The sequence below is a fragment of the Nesoenas mayeri genome, assembly GCF_963082525.1.
Source record: "Nesoenas mayeri genome assembly, chromosome: 3".
Taxonomy (NCBI): Eukaryota; Metazoa; Chordata; class Aves; order Columbiformes; family Columbidae; genus Nesoenas; species Nesoenas mayeri.
This window is the reverse complement of record NC_137544.1, coordinates 7,045,993-7,065,025: the sequence shown is the minus strand read 5'-3', so window position 1 is coordinate 7,065,025 and position 19,033 is coordinate 7,045,993. Positions and strand designations below refer to the sequence as shown.

At 41.7% G+C, this 19,033-nt stretch overlaps 1 protein-coding gene across 1 annotated transcript in view; it reads right to left on the bottom strand.

The window, feature by feature from the left end:
- Positions 1-19,033, bottom strand: part of CD2AP (CD2 associated protein) — a gene marked incomplete at both ends in the record, with an annotated part of 71,578 nt that overhangs the window by 40,506 nt on the left and 12,039 nt on the right. Inside the window, one exon of the mRNA XM_080342891.1 lies at positions 130-283. Within this exon, the coding sequence (XP_080199017.1) occupies positions 130-283 (154 nt within the window). The remainder of the gene's footprint in view (positions 1-129; positions 284-19,033) is intronic.

Below are 19,033 nucleotides of genomic sequence, written 5' to 3'. Positions count from 1 at the left end.
CTTTTTCTCCTATGTCTCTAGTTTTCCATACAACCTTAAAACTAAGTCAGACATTAAATAATCCATGTTTACTAAAAAAAGTGCACGTCGGCATCTTACGCAATTGATTAAATTGGAAAGACTACATACTCTTCTTGAAGCCTTTGGATGGGGGATGAGGTTGAAATCCTCCTGCTGGAAGCCCATAGGTGCTCATGCGCTGCACAAGACTCGCTACATTTCCAGATTTCTCCTTCCTGAGTGGTACGGCATCATCCTTGGGCTCTATATCCTTCTTAACCTCCTGAAACAAGAGATTGAAAAGACTGAGAGACTATTTAAATTACCCAAGAGGTCAGTGTTTTTAGACAGGCACTAACAGATTTCAGGTACTTACCATTTGGTGTGTAATGATGTATTATACTCAAAAATCACAGCATCCTGCATCACAACATACTAAAGGCTTTAATAAACTTGACCCTTCTGTACGATCATGTTAGTAAACAGGCAAGCTGATGTGCTGATAAAATTCAGGAACTGGGGCAGTACTTTAGCCATCTAGTCCAAGCTTAAGAAAAGCAGCTTTGAGCCCAGAAACCCCACATTACAACTTGTAAATCACAGCTCTTAATTCATAGTAATTGAGTATTACTTTGATAACAGACCCATAGGGTAGGGCACTAGATAAAATATTTTAGCATCTAAAACTGCATTAGGTTATCACCCCTGCCTTGGAAAGCTCAAGGGTTGTTTAAAGATAAGATTTAATCATGGTGCTGAAAGACCAGTGGAAAATAAAGTGAGATACAAGAAATGAAGTGGGAGGAAGTGAGGTAAATGGTGGAAAGTGGAAGTAACAGAGACATCATTTTTCTGATAACTGTCTCCTACCTTCCTGTCTTTCTAAATTAAGGTGCTAGCACTGGAATTGAACAGGCCAAACAAGACTAAGAAGCCTATAAACAAGACAGCATCAGTTCTTGAAGGAAAAGGCCGTGTACTCAGCAGTTCCTCTACTGCATCAGCTCCTTAAATGAGGCTCCAGGGGAGAATAAATACTCTGAAAGAAGGAAACCATCACTTCGCACAAGAAGAAACCCATTAAGTCAGATCAATGGCCCATCTACAGCAGAACACAGTTCCCAGCAGGCGCAATCCCAGGTGCTCTTTAGAGATCCAGCCTGCAAGCCTGATTCTCCCACACTCCCAGAGCACCCATAAGGGTTTCATTAGGGAGACACATCCCTTCTCCCTCTCATGTCTGCGGAGGAAGCTGTCTAATTCCTTTTGCATCCATGGTCCTGCCTCCTTCCACAACTTCCTTGGGGACACACACCAGATATTCATATACAGAAGTTCCCTTCTCTCATCTGCTTTAAGACAACACCTTACTAATCCCAGTGCGTGCTCCCCACCACAGCATTGAGTTTATCTCTACCTCCACAGCTGCGCAAACCTTAATTATTTTCCCCCTTGGCTTTATGCTCTCAACTGAAAAGTCCCAGCCTTGTCAGCCCCCATCTCACCAGGCAGCTGCTCCATCCCCTTAACCCTCTAACCACTCATCCCCACCCTGGTCCCAACAGATCTCATGACACATAAAATCACAGAATCATTTCAGTTGAAAGAGACCCTCAAGGTCATCCAGTCCAAACATAACCTAACTCTGGCACTAAATCACATCCAAAGAACCTCAGCTATGTGCCTTTTAAAGCCCTCCAGGGATGGTGACTCCACCACTTCCCTGGGCAGCCTGTTCCAATGCCTGACAACTCCTTATATGAAGAATTTTTTTCCTAATATCCAATCTGAACCTTCCCTGGTGCAACTTGAGGCCATTTCCTCTTGTCCTATCACTTGCTACTTGGGAGAAAGTATCCTGCCAATGTTTCGAGCTGTCACAGCACTCAGAGATGAGGATTTATGAAAACTGAAAGCGACAAAACCAGATATTCAGGAGCTGATGCTCAGCTCTAAGTGGCAGTTCCATGTAGGCATGGTATAGATTACCTTTTCTTCTATGTATTACTTGACACTTACGTACCTCCAAGCTCCTCTGCCAGCTTTTCTGCCTGCTCAGCTCCTTGCCATCAGTGTGGCACTGGAATACTGAAAAGTTTAATAGCGCTCACAAGACGGGAGTTAATTCCCTCTCTGGAGATGCTGAACAAAGCTGGTACTACCAGCAGCTCCTGGGAGATCCCACCGCTGACTCTCCTCTCTCCTGACAAGTCACCAATTAAGTCCTTTGTTTCTTATTCTTTAAGCAGCTTTCTATCCATAAAATAATATTTTCCTCCAGTCTCAGCACAACTTCATTCCTTCAATAACTTGATGGAAAGGTTCAAAGGTTTTCTGAAAACCCAACTGTGTTACATCCACTGGTTCTCATCCGTCTGTGTGCTCAGCAAGACCCTCAAACCCCAACAGCTTTCCCATCATCTCAGCATTACAACTACCTTTAAGTACTTTACAGCTTTTTATGATCCACTTCAGAACAATTCTTGCATCTACCATCAGTAGTCCCTGGCTAACAACTCCATTAGTCATTGCAGCTGTAGCTGCAATAGAATATTTAATAATCTTTGAAAACAATATTGATAATGCATACATATATATATACACACTTACTAATGTCATGTGAGGTCTTAAACATGAGTTTTAAGACAACAAAACCCATGCATTAACAAAATACCAAGAATATGAGAAACTTATTCACCAGGACCTATCTGGTGCTTTATGGAACATTAAAACAAAGGTTATTTAATCCACCTGCCCAGCTGGAAAGCTCAGCAGGACTGCAAAGCTACTGCTGCTTTCAAACCTACCACAAAAACCTCAAGTCAAACAGTCCAAAGCATCCCCCAGTTTCCCAAAAGAACAGATCAAGTAGAATAAGCAACACTACAGACAGCACAGTTTTTCCTCCCCCTCATCTACATTACATGAAGAAGCTTCTCATAAAACAAGCAAGTAGATTCTGCTGTTACCTTCCTTCATATGCAGATAATTCTGCCCTGGATATCTGAGCTCTGTTGAGATCCCATCTTCCAAATTAAAAAACCAACCAACCAAACAGAGCTCTAGAATAACACAGCATCATGTCTACTCCCTGTTTGAGTAGACATTTCACATTTTAAACACTTTGCTATTCTCAATCTTATAGTTGTTTTTTGGGCAGTTATTTGCAAGTGTGACAAAGCATAAGGAATTAAATTTGGCTACCGGTGAAAAGGTTGCAACCTCCAAAACACTTTTCTAGCTCCCTTACTGACACAGCCATTCTGCTCAAAAGAAAAGCACTTGAAAACTTGCCTAGAGTGAATCTTTCCATGGTATTTTATACAGCTTCCAAAAGCTTCCAGCACCAGGAACTAATGCTTCCCAAGTTGACTGGTTTATCAATTATAACGCTATCTGGTGAGGAGTCAGCTCCAGGCTTTGTACTTCACACAAGACTTCAGAAGAGGCTGCTGCAATGATTTTGTGAAAAGCAGAGGTGCAAAAGCAAACTAAGGAAAACACACAAAGGCAGACTGGTCAAAACCATGACATATTTCTAATAAACTAAAAAAACAAAACAAAACCAAAAAAAACCCACAACCCACCCCACCACACCAAATCACACACACAATAAGAAAACCACACACCCACACACAAATCACTCCCAAATGATAAAACAGGTTCTAGGGTAAGCATCACCTTGACCAATAACTTGAAGTAAACACACATTATACTATTAATCAAAGGTAAAGTAATTGATAGGTTACAAACAACAGGAAATGATTTGAGACAAAGGAGGGACCACAACAAAAGACCAAAGATCCAAAAAAGGAAAGGATGAATGCTTGAGCATCGCCAGGCTTGAGTCAGCAATTGAAGTGGTGGCAGGTAGGAAATACTCTAAAGTCTAACAGGAGACAAGCAATGGCAAATTTTAACAGTAAGTGTAGTGGGATTAGAAATTAAAAACTGTAATGATTATGTGATCATTACATGAAGAAAATCTTCCAGTCAGATTCAGAGGCTGAAGATTAATTGATGAAGAATTTCATCAGCAGAAACCAGAATGATCGGACATTTGGAGAGATTGTTAACACCGTTTCTTCCTAATACAGCTAAAATGTGAAAGCTGAATACTTCAGTTTGTAGTTAGGAATAACTGTCCTAATCTAAGCCATACCAAAGGAGAGAGGATGAGAGGAAAAGATCAAGGTGACTACAGGATAAAAACAGGAGTAGGGAGCTGCACATGGATCAGATTTAGAATGAACAGACGTGGGTAATGGACTGATATCTGCTGCATTTGACTCAGTCAACAGTGACATTTTGGTTCATGTCTCGGAACGCATGCCGTGACCATAGCCATGCACGTGAAGCTGCTTTGCAACATGGGGAAGGAAGATAACCACACAGGAGTCTACTGCTACATCAGCTAGTGATAAACACAGAAAAAGCAGTTGTTGGCTTATTCATGCACTGCTTACTAAGCCCTTCTTCTGTACTTCAAAACTAGGTTTAACCTATTACCCTTCAGAGCATCCTTGTAAAGTAAACACCTTTTTTTTCTTCTTCTTAAAGAGGAGCTGCAGCATTAATTATCCTTCCTTGGGGCATTAAGAAAAACACATAAAAACCAAACAAAGTTGAAGTAAAGGCAGGAATCCCTGGTTTCCACACCCACGTGTGGTCCACTACACCACAAACCTGCATTTCACATCAGTCCTGTCAGCAGGAAACTGCTCTAAGAGTCATTTTTAGAAGCACATGTGAGGATACTCTGCCATTTGTACCCATCACCACTGACAGCGACTTCATCCTGAGCATCATCACGATGACTCTCTGACCTTAGGACACACTAAGGTTTTACAAAGGCAGTCACTTCTAAACGAGACATGTATCAGTTTGGATCTCTGAAAATTGATGCTAATCGATACAAATTTTAATACATGCCCTATTAATAATGCTAATAAGAGTCTTTAATTCTTGCATCTCTGCCACAACAGCCGGCCTGAATTTCAGTGGTTGGAAAATGACTCTGCCCACAGGTCTCACCTCCCAGGTACCACAATAGCCAACCTAACACACCCAAGACTCCTATTCATTGGCTTCACAACAAGTAGGGCATTTTTCTTCTTTGTGCTTTTCTACACCCAAACTAACAGACGGAGCCTGTGCTGCGACAACTGCAACAAAAAGCCTCCAGGGCCTTCCAGCTTGTTTTGAGATGAGGCCACCACCAGCTGCCCGCCAGAAAAAGTGACATGAAAATCTGACATTAACTGCAGCTGGAGATTTGAATATTATTATTGTGCCAGTCGGCAGCAGCTCAAGGCTTGTCAGTGTTTCCATTAGCAACACAGATTTTATGCATTTATGACTTGGCAGTAGAAGGTCAATACAGACTGTCTCTTGGTTTAAAGCATCCTCAATGGGGAAGTAACCACCCTCTCTTTCTGTTGCAAACTGCAGCACTAGTTATAAAGGTTTGAAGTTTTCATAATCCCCACTAAACACATATTTCATAACACAAAATTTGCCCAAGTCACTACATGTTGATACACAAAAATGCATATAAATCTAACTCAAGAGCAAAAATAGACTAGGATGATCCTAAGGGGCTTTTTTTTTTTGATTGCACCTGTTTAACAGTTCCTCAGTGAAATGGATATGTTTATATATAAAAATCTCGAAATCGTTTAGCTACAGAGATGCATGAAATGAGAATTATTCTTCTTTACACCAAGACAAAAATCTAACATATCTAAGTTCACCTATAGCCTTATGAAGCGCATTAAAATAAAGAAATTAGCAAGTGGTCTTGACCTACTTTAAGCAAGGAAGCAAGAGGCCCTCCTACCATTAGCCATTTGCCCAAGCATCGCTCCTGGGGGGTCAGCAGGATCCTCCCCGCTTCCCTCACCAGAAGCAAAGGGCATTAAAATCAGTGGGGAACTGGAGACAGAAAAAGGAGGTCAGACCATCCAAAAAGGCATGAGGAATTGATTGTTATAAATATGAAGTCTATTCCTGAATTATGGGGCACAGAGAAGTTCATTACCCAGCAAACCTAAATCCTCAGCTAGATTCGCCAAGCATAAATATTAAGACTTCAACTGCCAATCTCTTTCTACACATGTCATTATGTTAATGCCAAGAAAAATAATCTTTAGACTTTTTACATTATTTCCACTGTAAACTGCGAAACATCAGCTTGTATGCCTCCACATATAATTATCTCATCTCTTTTCTTACCCTTTGCTCATCTCTTCTCCATTAGAACAGCAATAAGGAACCCATAGACTGGCACATTCAGTACATAATTCATATTTTACTGGGCAGAAAATAAGGAAGTCAGAATTGAACTCATCACTTACTTTAGGGCAGAAGGAGGAATTGGAAGCTTATGTAAGGTCCTCCACCTGGGTCAGGGCAACCCTGGTATCAATCCAGGCTGGGGATGAAGGGATTGACAGCAGCCCTGCTGAGAAGGACGTGGCGGTGTTGGGGGACGAAAGATTGGACATGAGCCGGCAATGGGCACTTGCAGCCCAGAAGGTCAGTTGTATCTTGGGCTACATCACAAGCAGCATGTCCAGCAGGTGAAGGAGGTGATTCCACTCCTCTGCTCTGCTCTGGTGAGACCCCACCTGCAGTTCTGTGTCCAGCTCTGGAGCCCTCAGCACAGGACACACATGGACCTGTTGGAGGGGCCAGAGGAGCCCCAGAAATGATCCGAGGCTGGAATAGCTCTGCGGGGAGGACAGGCTAAGAGAGTTGGGGTGTTCAGCTGTAGAAGAGAAAGTTCCGGGGTAAACTTATTGCAGCATTTCAGTACTTAAAAGGGGCCCACAAGAAAAGATGAGGACAGACTTTTTAGCAGGGCTAGTTACAATAGGACAAGGGTTGATAGTTTTAAACTAAAAGAGAGGAGGCCAGACATGAGGAAGAAATTTTTTACAGTGAGTGAGGGTGGTGAGAACCTGTCCCAGGTTGCCCAGAGAGGTGGTGGATGCCCCATCCCTGGAGACATCCCAGGCCAGGCTGGACAGGGCTCTGAGCAACCTGATCTGGGTGAAGATGTCCCACCTCATGGCAGCGGTTGGACTGGATGAGCTTTGAAGGTCCCTTCCAACCCAAACTATTCTATGACAAATCTACAGGTAATACATTATAAAAGTTTGCCTCTTCTCACAGCCTGCAAAACCCCATCACTGAAAAATGACACATACATATATGTGTGATTATATAAAGATATCCAAAAATCTGTACAGCTGCATACAGAGGAGATATTGCGAGCCACAATCTGTTTTAAGTTGAATGAAATATCGTGGTTCCTGGAACACAAACATTTCACATGGCTAATTATTTAAGCAACCATTACCTCTTGTATGTACAGTCTTAGTTACAGCAGCAGACAGGCAGGCACGGCAGCTTTAACATCTCCAGTCTCTTAAATGTAAGATATCCCACATTCTTTCATTTTCCCAGTGTCTCCTTCTTGAATAGAAAACATATGTTCTTATCCTCAACGCAGGCACCCACAGAGGTGAAATATTTAGTAAAGGCAAAGAAAGAAAGATTAAAATTTCCTACTCCTAATCTGCCTCATTCCTTTGCCACACTTGCCATGAAATAAAGGGACACATCAAGTCAATTTATGAGCCAAAACAGCTGAGAAGCTCCCGAGGTCTTTCCCGGGAGCATTCAGGTCGAAGCAGGTTCCATCTCACACCGGAAGAGCTCGGCTGGGAGAGGTCACAGGCCGCCCCCAACTCCCCAGAGGATTTAATGTTATTCTTGAAAACAGAAACAAATCACTTTGAAGATGAAAGTAGTTCCCACCTGAAGAATGGACAAACTTAATAACCTTTGTTTTGCAAGACAAATTACCTCCTGGGCACTTTAAGATGTGTCATGGGTTGATTTTCTGGGTTGTTTTTTTGGCCTAATTTATGGCTGAAGTAGGGACTGTTAAACAGTAAATCACTGGCTTTATTTTTCAGGTGCTGACTCACGATCGGGCTGAACCAACAGTAAGGCAGCATCACCCTCCTCATCTTCGCTTCTTCCAAAACTGAAACTGTTTCCTATTCTGACTTCTGTATACCCCAGCCAAAGGCATTTCTGTTCAAGACTAAGGTTAGAAATAAGTTTCCAGCTGACACGAATCCTCAGCAGCTTTCACAGGAGCTACAGACATGCTGCTGTGGGAGCAGCTCTTGCTGTAGTTCCTCAACACGGCACAACACTCGCTCAAACGCCATTACCTTCCGAACACGGGTTTGGAAATTCCCCTAAAAGCTTCTTATAAGAGTTTTACACAGAGCTATCCATTTACAGCTGGAGTTTTTGCATGCTTCAAACATTACAGTGTGCAAGGATGCAAAGTCCTGGTAGATAAACATCTCCACCATCAAGCAATGCTATAAGACATCTGTGGCCTCTCTGTGCATAGCAGCTTCATAAATGATTGAAAAAATATTTTCAGAAAGTTGAATTATTAATATCTGTGCTGAGGGTTCAAATCACAATTTCCAGTGTTTTCACCCAAGAATAAGATATAATTACTTACAGAAGTGACTCAAGCCAGGCTCACACGTCTCCAGTTTGCAGATAGAACCCCTATGTTTCCTTCTATTAAAACACGCCCACATCACATCACTCAGCATGAAGTTTAACCAGTCACCAATATTTTCATATCTGTTATAATCTATGCTAAATACAGATCAGATAATCACACTGCCTCTCTGTTAGGAAGAAAGGCATCAATCAAACAAGGTATCACTTCTTTCTCACAATACATAACACATGGAATAAGCAGGTTCTCTTGGAAGCATAAAAGAATTACTGAGTCACTTCAGACCTACAGACCAAAACTTGAGCCACTGAATAAATTTAATATTTGAAGGTGAACAACAGGCAAACAACTGGACTTTCCTAAATAAGGAAAATTCCTCTCTACATAAGGAATGTAGAAGCAGGCTTGGAAATTTCAGATCTTGATACAGATTATATATATATTATTATTTCACATGTATATATTTTATTTTTATATACATACAAACAATTAATGTTTATTGTTGAGAACTGCATAACTATAAAGCTTTTGCCAACAGTGTCAGAACAGATTCTAATCTGAAGTCTTGCTAATATTTGCAAGATACAAAAGACCTAAAATTGTGTAATATCTTATAATCCTAAGAAGCTTTTGCCAAAGTTAAAAGGACTCTCTATCCGCATTCAACAAGGACCAAAGCCCAGATGCAGAAAAGCACAGCAGTCAGATCACCAGACCGACCAACAGTGGAGCAGAGAATCCCAAATTAACAGGAGTAACTAAAGGAAGCACGGATGTTTACATCAATGTTTTGCAATTATTACATTAAGAAAAAAAGTCACTCTTAAAATACTTCTAAAAATAATACCTAAATCATATTTTATGGTGCCGCCACATTCACAGCCAGATAAAAACAGCTTAAAATGTTAATCGTATTTCTCTTCCATTCTACTTGCTTATACCTATGGAAATTTAATTATATTTCTTGTAATTGTTTTATAGACTAACAGTTAATGTCCTGACAACCACCAGCCACAAAATAGTCCTGTAGATCAATGAAACAAAGAATCACACATGGCAGAGGGTGAGACACCAAACTTCCCACACAGGGGAAGGCACACGACACATTTACTCCCCTTCTCCCAGTTAAATGCCTCTAAGAAGCCCAAAAGGCTGTGCTGCCATCCAGGAAGACCTGGACAGGCTGGAGGGCTGGGCAGAGAAGAACCTGATGAAGTCCAACAAGGGCAAGTGCAGGATCCTGCACCTGGGGAGGAACAAACCCAGGCACCAGTACAGGTTGGGGATGGACCTGCTGGAAAGCAGCTCTGCAGAGAAAGACCTAGGACTTCTGCTTGACAACAGGTTGACCATGAGCCAGCAATATGCCCTTGTGGTCAAGAAGGCCAGTGGTACCTGGGGTGCATTAGGAAAAGTGTGACCAGCAGGTCGAGGGAGGTTGTTACTCCCCCTCTACTCTGATCTGGTGAGGCCGCATCTGCAGTTCTGTGTCCAGTTCTGGGCTTTCCCAGTTTAAGAAGGACAAGGAATTACTGGAGGGAGTCCAGCAGTGGACTATGGAGATGATGAGGGGTCTGGAGCATCTTTCTGATGAGGAGACACTGAGAGAGCTGGGTCTGTTCAGCCTGGAGAAGAGAAGCTGAGATGGGATCTCAATGTTTACAAATACTTCAAGGTGGGTGTCAAGAGGATGGACCAGACTCTGTTCAGTGGTGCCCAATGACAGATGAGGGGTAACGGGCACAGACTGAAGCACAAAAAGTTCCATTTAAACATGAGGAGAAACTTCTTTCCTTTGAGGTGCCAGAGCACTGGAACAGGCTGCCCAGAGAGGCTGTGGAGTCTCCTTCTCTGGAGACATTCAAACCCACCTGGACACATTCCTGTGTGATCTGCTCTGGTGAACCTGCTTTAGCAGGTGGCTTGGACTGGATGATCTCCAGAGGTCCCTTCTAACCCAAACTACTCTGTGATTCTGGGATTGCTGGTCCAGAGAAATGTGTGAGCCATTAACCTCTACACCATCCATCATCCTGGCCTCCTGCACCCACTGATGTATTTGGATTTCTTCTTCCCTGTCTCCCTTTTCCAGAGCACCCACCTCTCTCCATTCCCTATAAAACATCCAGCACTTCACTCGCGGCCACCTCTGCACAAAGGTTAAAACATTTCCATATCTACATCCCATCACAACTCTTGCCTAAGACACAAAACGTTTAAGACATTTGACAAATAAGGGCTAAAAATATACATCTCGAAATTGCCACGGAGATTAAAAGAGGTTCAAAGGTTAAATTTTATCGAAGATTCGCACATGAACATTTTCAACCGAAAACGGCCAGGTGACAGGGTAGCTGCTGTCATCATTGGTTTCTAACTGTTTGAAAGCTTATTACACTAAGTTCAAAGTTAACAAACTCACATACACACACAAAAATAATACTTTTAAGAAGTGAAAAGTATTCAAAAAGCTTGTTAAGCCTGGAAAACATTTACAACATCTAATTTTGAGATCAGCTCATAATATTAGATAGAGCTTAGTGTTTAAGGACGGAAAACATACAAAAATAAATTTAGTACTGAAAATGCTGCAGTAGAGGAAAGCTCACTTCCCCCTTCCAAAATGATAACCATCCAAAAAACATATGCGCAAGTGGTATAAACATTACAAGATGACAGGCCTGATGAGCTCACCTCACACAAGTTTAAAGGTTCACAAGTCGATTACTTCATTCAACCTCATTTGAAAAAAAAAGGCAGAGAAGAGATTTAATATTAACTGTGTTGGGTGTACACACGTTGATTTATTAGACATACTGTAAAGTAGTAAAAATACAGGGCCACAATGCACACCCAGAGCCTCCCAGGATATAACAAACATGACATATTACATTGTCTGGAAAACTGATCTTTTTGGTATTATATATGTTAATTCCAGAGTGTATATTTATGGCCATATTTTAGACTTTTGTATATGGTTTAGGTCCAAATTAGAAGTAAATTTTCTGCATGTGTCCAGCCAATTATTGCTGACCAAGATGCTGGCGATGCTTTATGAAGTTGACTTAACAATGGTAATGATAGCAAATGTCATCTGATGCAAAGCGCCCCGCTTGCTTCCAGCTAGAGAATAGTAGGGGAAGTTATAAAATTGCACACAAATCAAGTGTAAAACTAAATAACAAAGGGCAAAAGAGCAGACTGTTTCACGTAGTTAAAGGAATAACTACCTGTATATATACCTGTGGCTCCTTCCAGACTCACTTGTGCAACAAACCATTACACTCAAACTGAGCAGCACTACCAGACAGAATAATATCACAAGCCGATACATCACTTAAAAAAGTAAGAAGCATGTGTATAATCAAGAATCTTGGATAACTCAAATCAAAGAGAATTATTAGCATATCAAGCAGGACTCACATGAGTCAATTATATTTCATCCTGCCGTTATTCAGAACAGTACCTCAAGTTTCCTCCTATACCGGTACCACCACTGCAGCAAAATTCAGCTCTTTCCATTTCTCCTATGGTCTTGACAACACAGTATTTCAAAATACAGAATAAATAGATTTTAAATATTCAATAGTAAAAGAAGCACAAGTGTTTTCTTCCTTCTATGTTCACATTCAACCACAGAAGACTTCATGATGCTACAGATTTTTGCTCTTACACTGAAACAACAATTTCCAAATGTAAACTGAAAACTTTTTGACATATAATTTTTTTTTAAAACATTTTAAACCACATGTGCTCATCCAGAACAGGGAAGGGCCACATCATTTCACCAAATCTTTGATACTTAAAACTTTTGAGGAAAGCATCTGTGACCTTTCAGATCTAACAGTCCATCAAGAAAAATATATAGCTACATAACTTTCTCATATCTTTACAAACAACATACCTGTACTGCCTTGGAATATGAAATGATTCACACAGCCCCAACCAACACCAATATGGCAATAAAATCTGAGTGCAGACACAGTGATCAGACAAAAAGACAACCTGTGTCCGCAACAGCAACTCTGTGGTGCAAAGTCTCAGACCATCCGCAAACTCAAACCAACCTCAAGACTTCGCTTTTTCCCCTATCTTGTCAGACACAGTCAGTTTACAGGGGGAACTCACAGGGTCAGGGCCCAACTGATATAAACACAAACAGTCGATCTAGTGATTCAACTGAGAGAAAAACATGAAATAAAATAAAATCACAAGAATATGAATAATGCATTATGAGCTCTGAATCCCAGCAAAATCTCTTATATATGATTATATGCCTATATATCTGGGCCACTATCTATATCTGCCAATGTTTCCCGCTGTTTGGGTTTTTTTGTTTGGTTGGTTTTATTTTTTCTCATTTGGTTGGTTTAAATCTTATTTTAAGAAACAATGTTTTCCCCAATGGCTCACCCAAACCATTTATCCTGACATTCCGGTTGAAATAAACCTGTTTCCTTGTTTATTCAGGCCAAAACGGCTGGTCAGTAGAGATCCGGTTCTCACTCCACAAGCACAAGAGTAATGACCCCCACTCTCGCAAATCCCAGACCTGCTGATGGATGGGATTGACGGGGGCAGCTCAAGCAAATCCACATGGCACCCCTGATAACACATGTTCCAGTGGCACCATTTTCTCCAAAAGCCAGAAGAAGAAGAAAATCAGCAGGAACAACAGACAAAACCATCCTATCAGCAGCTGTATAAACCCCAAAATCATTTGACTGATGGGATTGATAAATTACCGGGTATCTAATTTTGCATCCAATTAAGGCTTGGAGAAAGAATTCGGACAGAACAGGTGTCTGGTGTAAAACCCAGGAGAGGAACAAACCCCACAATTGTGGAAATAGGTATGCGTTGTATTCCATTCCATAAAGACACCCTTATTACTTCAAACTAAATGCACATGGCTTATCATATATACAACATTTTAAAGCTTACAGTTATTAATCTGTTGGTTTTTTTAAATTAATGTTATACTACCTAACTGTGTCTGGGTTAAGGAACGACCCAGAAGAGAGAAGCCCGTGATACCTCCCGACTCCATGATTCCTGTTTAAAGGTCTGGCCAAGGCCAATTTCTATTTTTGACAAGGAATTACAGAAGACGCTGCACCTGAAGGAGTTTTTGGTCGGTTCACAGCACCAGCGAGAACATGGCAACCAGGCAGCAGAGATACAACCTTAGGAAGGTAGGTCAGCTGTGCTAATACTCTTAACTTTTTGGTCTAGGGGAATTTTAAAGGAAGGAAAGGGACGTGGGTTCGGTTTTGCATGGAAAAACACATAGACCAGGAAGTTGAACACAAAAGTAACCCTAAAGAAAAAAAAAGAAATCACCCTTTTTAAAATAAATTCTTTATACTGCACCATAGTTATCCGCAGTTCTTAGGCTTCTCTGTATGCTACAGAAGGACAGATAAGTTAAACCAAAACCAAGTCATTTTATTACAAAAACAACGCTAAGGCCAAGAATTCAAACTATATATTAAATACAATTGAAAAATTGTATTACGATCACAACTTTAAAACCTGTGCTGCTGTTCTCGTTCGTGACCCCAAAACACAAAGTCTGCTTACAACATATTTGATATTAAGAACATATGGAAAATAAAGCAAGCTTACCGCTTCCAAGGACATATTTGCTCGAACACACCCAGTGTTGTAGTTTTGCTTTTTCTTTTATTTAGGGGGAGGAAGAAAAAAAAGTCACAGCGAGCAAAGTTCATGTGTTAACCTGACAAAGATCCAGGCTTGGCACAAAATGGGGGTGGCCGCACACACCTGCGCAGGCAAAACCTTTTCTCTGGCTCAACTCTATTGCAGACCTGACCTCTGCCGAGCGGTGGCCGAGGCAGTGACAATCCCAAATGCACTGGTAGAAGTGTCCAGCTTGCTCACCAGAATGTCCCCGGTGCCTACCAGCAAACGTTTTCTATCTTAACCGATGAAAGGTACTAATTAATCTATTCGCTGCTCCTCCCTCCTGCGAGTTACTGCCTTGCGCTTACGATCAAACTGGTTTTACTAGCGTGAAAAGACGTATTACTCAATAGAGCTGGTTATATAACTAAGATGGCAATAAACGAAATAAAACAAGGAACTTAGGTTCTTTAAAACCTTCTCAGCTAGGTATGGACAAAAAACTTCAAAAATGAGCAGAAGGGTAAATGCCAAATCATCACTTCCAGCTTATCGACTCTTTGTTGGCTGGAGAGACAATAAAGCTACTCAAAATAAATAAACAACAAAATACAAACAAAAACCCAACCCAAAATGAAAAAGCTTTCCACATCTCACACACCTTAACATCCCCCAAATCCTCACACATTCAATTTACCAGCGTTACCGTACTGCTCTGACCCACACTGGAGATGAATGACCATGCGCATGTTTCGCACCGTGATGAATTTTAGAAAGGAAAAGCCACTCTGAAAGAAAACAATAAAAGTCTGCTGGGTTTCCATGGCTAATTCCTTTCAGGAATTTATTAAGTTGTTTATTTTAAATTGCCCATACAGGAAGAGGGGAAAAAATGGCAATAACAATGTCAGGAACAAGAACTCTAATTCAAATATTTCAATGCCACTAAAAGCCTATCTGCACACAGTTCGAATGGGTATTTCAAAACAGGTTTTGCTAATAAAACTGGAAATCTATTAACTGCAAAATCCAACAAAACAATACATGCAAAAAGTCTTTAAAAAGACCTGTCACTGAAAAGTGAATTAAGTGAAGTCAGCTTAGCAAGTGGGCAGTGTAATTGCTTGTACTTTACTTACTTGTTTTCAAGGACACAGTGACCACAAGCTTCTCCACCACCCCTGAGCTCTGGTTTCAAGATTCCTTTGGACATCCCACCCGCTGACTTCCCTCCCAACCTCTACAACACCTCCCACTCTCCATCCAACGCAGTGACACTGCCACACGAGTATCTGAGGATGTTTTGGAGGCTTTGCGGGGATCGCCTTTGTTGTAGGAAAATAAGAAATTAGGATTTTAGGCCTATATCAGTGTTATAAGCTGTGCTGCTAAGGCTGAAAGTCTCAGCTTGTATAGCCCTTACCCAGAACCACGAGCGTGGTTACCTTATGCTTGCTTTGTACCTTTAGTTAAGACATTGATAAATGCTGTTCTTAGGGCCGCTGATTTCCGTGCTAGACTGATGAACTATGGATAACAAATGAGACAGGCCCTGCGACCTGATGACCTTCCCACGGAACTTGCAGTAGAAGTGAAACCCGCAGACCACTGGACAGTGACATCGTGAATACTTAGAAAATTCCACTGGACAGTGATAAATTTTGCTTAGTTGCATAATATCTGTTAGAACCCTATATAATGACTAGCTGTATTGCTGTATGATTGTCACTCTCTGAGGAGGTGACCCAACGCTGCTGTTCCTGTGAATCTTCTACAATAAATACTGCTCAGAGTAACCCACAAGAGTTCGAGTCTCTGTCCGGCGCCTCCGACTACCTTTTTCAGCCTTAACTGAGTCTACCTGTTCTCTTTCTTTTAATTCAAACCAAAGCAGGTGAAAGCACCAAGAACTGCACCTTTTGGCACAGACCATCTCAGACTGCTGGTCAACCTGACAAGGGACGGGTACACGGTAAATGCCCAGTCCCAGCTGGCACAATGAACAGGGCAGTACCAAGCACGATCCTTCTTCAGGATGTCACGATGAATGGGCAAAAGGTTGGGGTAGAGGCTAAAAAAACAACCAACCAAGAAGTCACCGAAAGATACTATAAAATACCAAGCATCAGCATCCCATCAGTAATCACAGGAAGCATGCATACAATCCCTTCTGCATAGGAGTATTTCAAAGCCATATAGTGCTTAGCTCACCTACTTGTCCATACAACAGATTAATCCATTTGAAAACACAATGTCAGATTCATTTGCTGAACTTCAGACAGCAAAGACACAATCACTACTACTACACAAAACATAAACCCACTACCACTATATAACACTATTTCACAATATTTCAAAGGCTTGAGGAGGAAAAAAAATACGGAGACTTAATCACAAAACTATTTCCTGCACAACTTTAACAACTCGAAATGAAGTTGACAGCACTTGGTCGCACTTCAAACAGAAAAGATGCATTTGTCAAAGCATGTAAAAGTCAAAGTATGAGGAGCGGTGTAAAAAAATCAGTAAATCCTATGTATTAGCAGAGCCCAGAAGGAGGGAACAGAAGGGGATTGATGTGCTTTAGCAGCAAAAATACAGTCTGAATCTGGGGCACCCAACACGTCCAGGCAGCATGCAGCCATAATCCTGCCGTCCACGTTCTGGTTGTCCTTCAAACGGGCAAAAAACAGCAGCCTGGCAACCAAAGAGAGCTTGCAGGTGCCACCAAAGCAACACACTCTTTTCCTGCCATGGGAGGGGATGAAGCAGAGACAAACTAACAAAATGGGCAAAAACCAAATTAACTGGAATTAGCACCTCCCCCCACGTTTTCCTGCAGCTGTCTTATGAAAACAAAGGGCTTCTTCTAAAGAACTCATTTATCTTCTCAATAAATATCTAACACTTGGAAAAGAAAACATGCCCATCTTCACCCAGTTTAATTTGTCATATATCACTGTGTTTTTAAATGTTTTATACACGAAGAGGCTAAGCAAATCTAGTAAATAATACACGCATTTTCAGCTTCAAATGCTAATCCTTTTCAGATCAGCACAGATTATAATTTACCATGCAAATTCTGCATGGACAGATTATACCCTTGCCTCAGTTCAATTCTTAACAAGCCACCAAACAGATTTTCTCCATATAATGAGTTCAGGCCAGATCTCCACATAATACATGAAATTACACTTGCAACAAGAGAAAAAGAAGATCCTTTCAGGAAGGAATAAATATTCAAGTACAGTCCCAGACTCTCACACCCAAATGTGTAAACCAGAGCAACCCTTGGTCCTGCCCATATGAATTGACTCTCATCACATTTCTACTGACCTGACCTAGGAGGGCCATCCCAGGCACCCGAGTTTCCCCTAGTACAATGTCCTTCCAGCTGTTTCCTCCTCACTGCATCCTTCAGACCTTCAGCCTCCTCTCCCTTTCATGTGGGTCAAAAGAACTTGGCAGTATCTGTCCCTCTTCAGCATCCTTCTTGTCATTACCCCTCCCAATCAACTTGCTACACTTCTCTACTCTCAATCCTACACCCCCTTGGCAGGAGCCATAAGGAGTGTTCTGCTCAGAACAGTAAGATACAGAATCACACACTGGTTGGGGTTGAAAGGGACCTCTGGAGATCATCCAGTCCAAACCACCTGCTAAAGCAGGTTCACCAGAGCAGATCACACAGGAATGTGTCCAGGTGGGTTTGAATGTCTCCAGAGAAGGAGACTCCACAACCTCTCTGGGCAGCCTTCCTATAGGAAGCCCAGAGGACACACAGGCCATCACCACCTCACCAACCTACTGAGTGAGGTAGCGAATCAGTAAATCCATTTCTCAAGGGACCTTCCTTGTTCACGAGGCCAAAGTACAGCCCTGCTTCAGCTTGTTTCCACCTCCCTCCTGCAGTTTACCCACACCTCGCGGGTGTTCGCGTTGCGCCAGGCCAAGCTGGAGCATTTGAGCTCAGCTGTTGAGGTTGGTATTTGCGGCACTCCAGTCACAGAATCACAGAATCATTTCGGTTGGAAGAGACCCTTAAGATCACCAAGTCCAACCATAACCTAACTATGGCACTAAACCATGTCCCTAAGAACCTCATCTATACGTCCTTTAAACCCCTCCAGGGATGGTGACTCCGCCACTTCCCTGGGCAGCCTGTTCCACTGCTTTTCAACCTTTTTCATGAATAAATTTTTCTTAATATTCAATCTGAACCTCCCCTGGCACAACTTGAGGCCACTTCCTCTCATCCTATCACTTGCTACGTGGGAGAAGAGACCAACACACTCCATGCTACAACCTCCTGTCAGGTAGTTACAGCAGAATTTCATAGACCCTGCACTATCAACAACCTACTGCAAGGGGAAAAAGAAAACAGCTGGAAGGGGTGAGGGGACAGAGGCAGAAAAACCCCACATTTCTGCAACAGCTTTCCCAGAAATAGTCTCTCAAAGTATCAGTACCTGTAAATTAACTTCTAAGAAGAAACTACAATCACATTGACCATGAAGAAAACCATTATTTTCATTTCCCTAACAATTAATACTTCCTCATCACTGAACGAGTCTTCCAGTCTATACATACCATCATAAAGTTCCCAAGATCAGCCTCATAACTGTGTTCAACTCCAGCATCAAGAAAGTAAGATACACCCTGTTGTCATGAAACCAAAGCGATAACTTTCTTCTACACAGCTCGCTTTTCACTTCTCCAGATCCCTACACCTTCTGGAAAACTTAAGGTCCACTGTAACTCAGGATACACACCCATGCCATGTACATACTGAATAGCTGTACAGCTGAAAACACCTGGAGCTGAGAT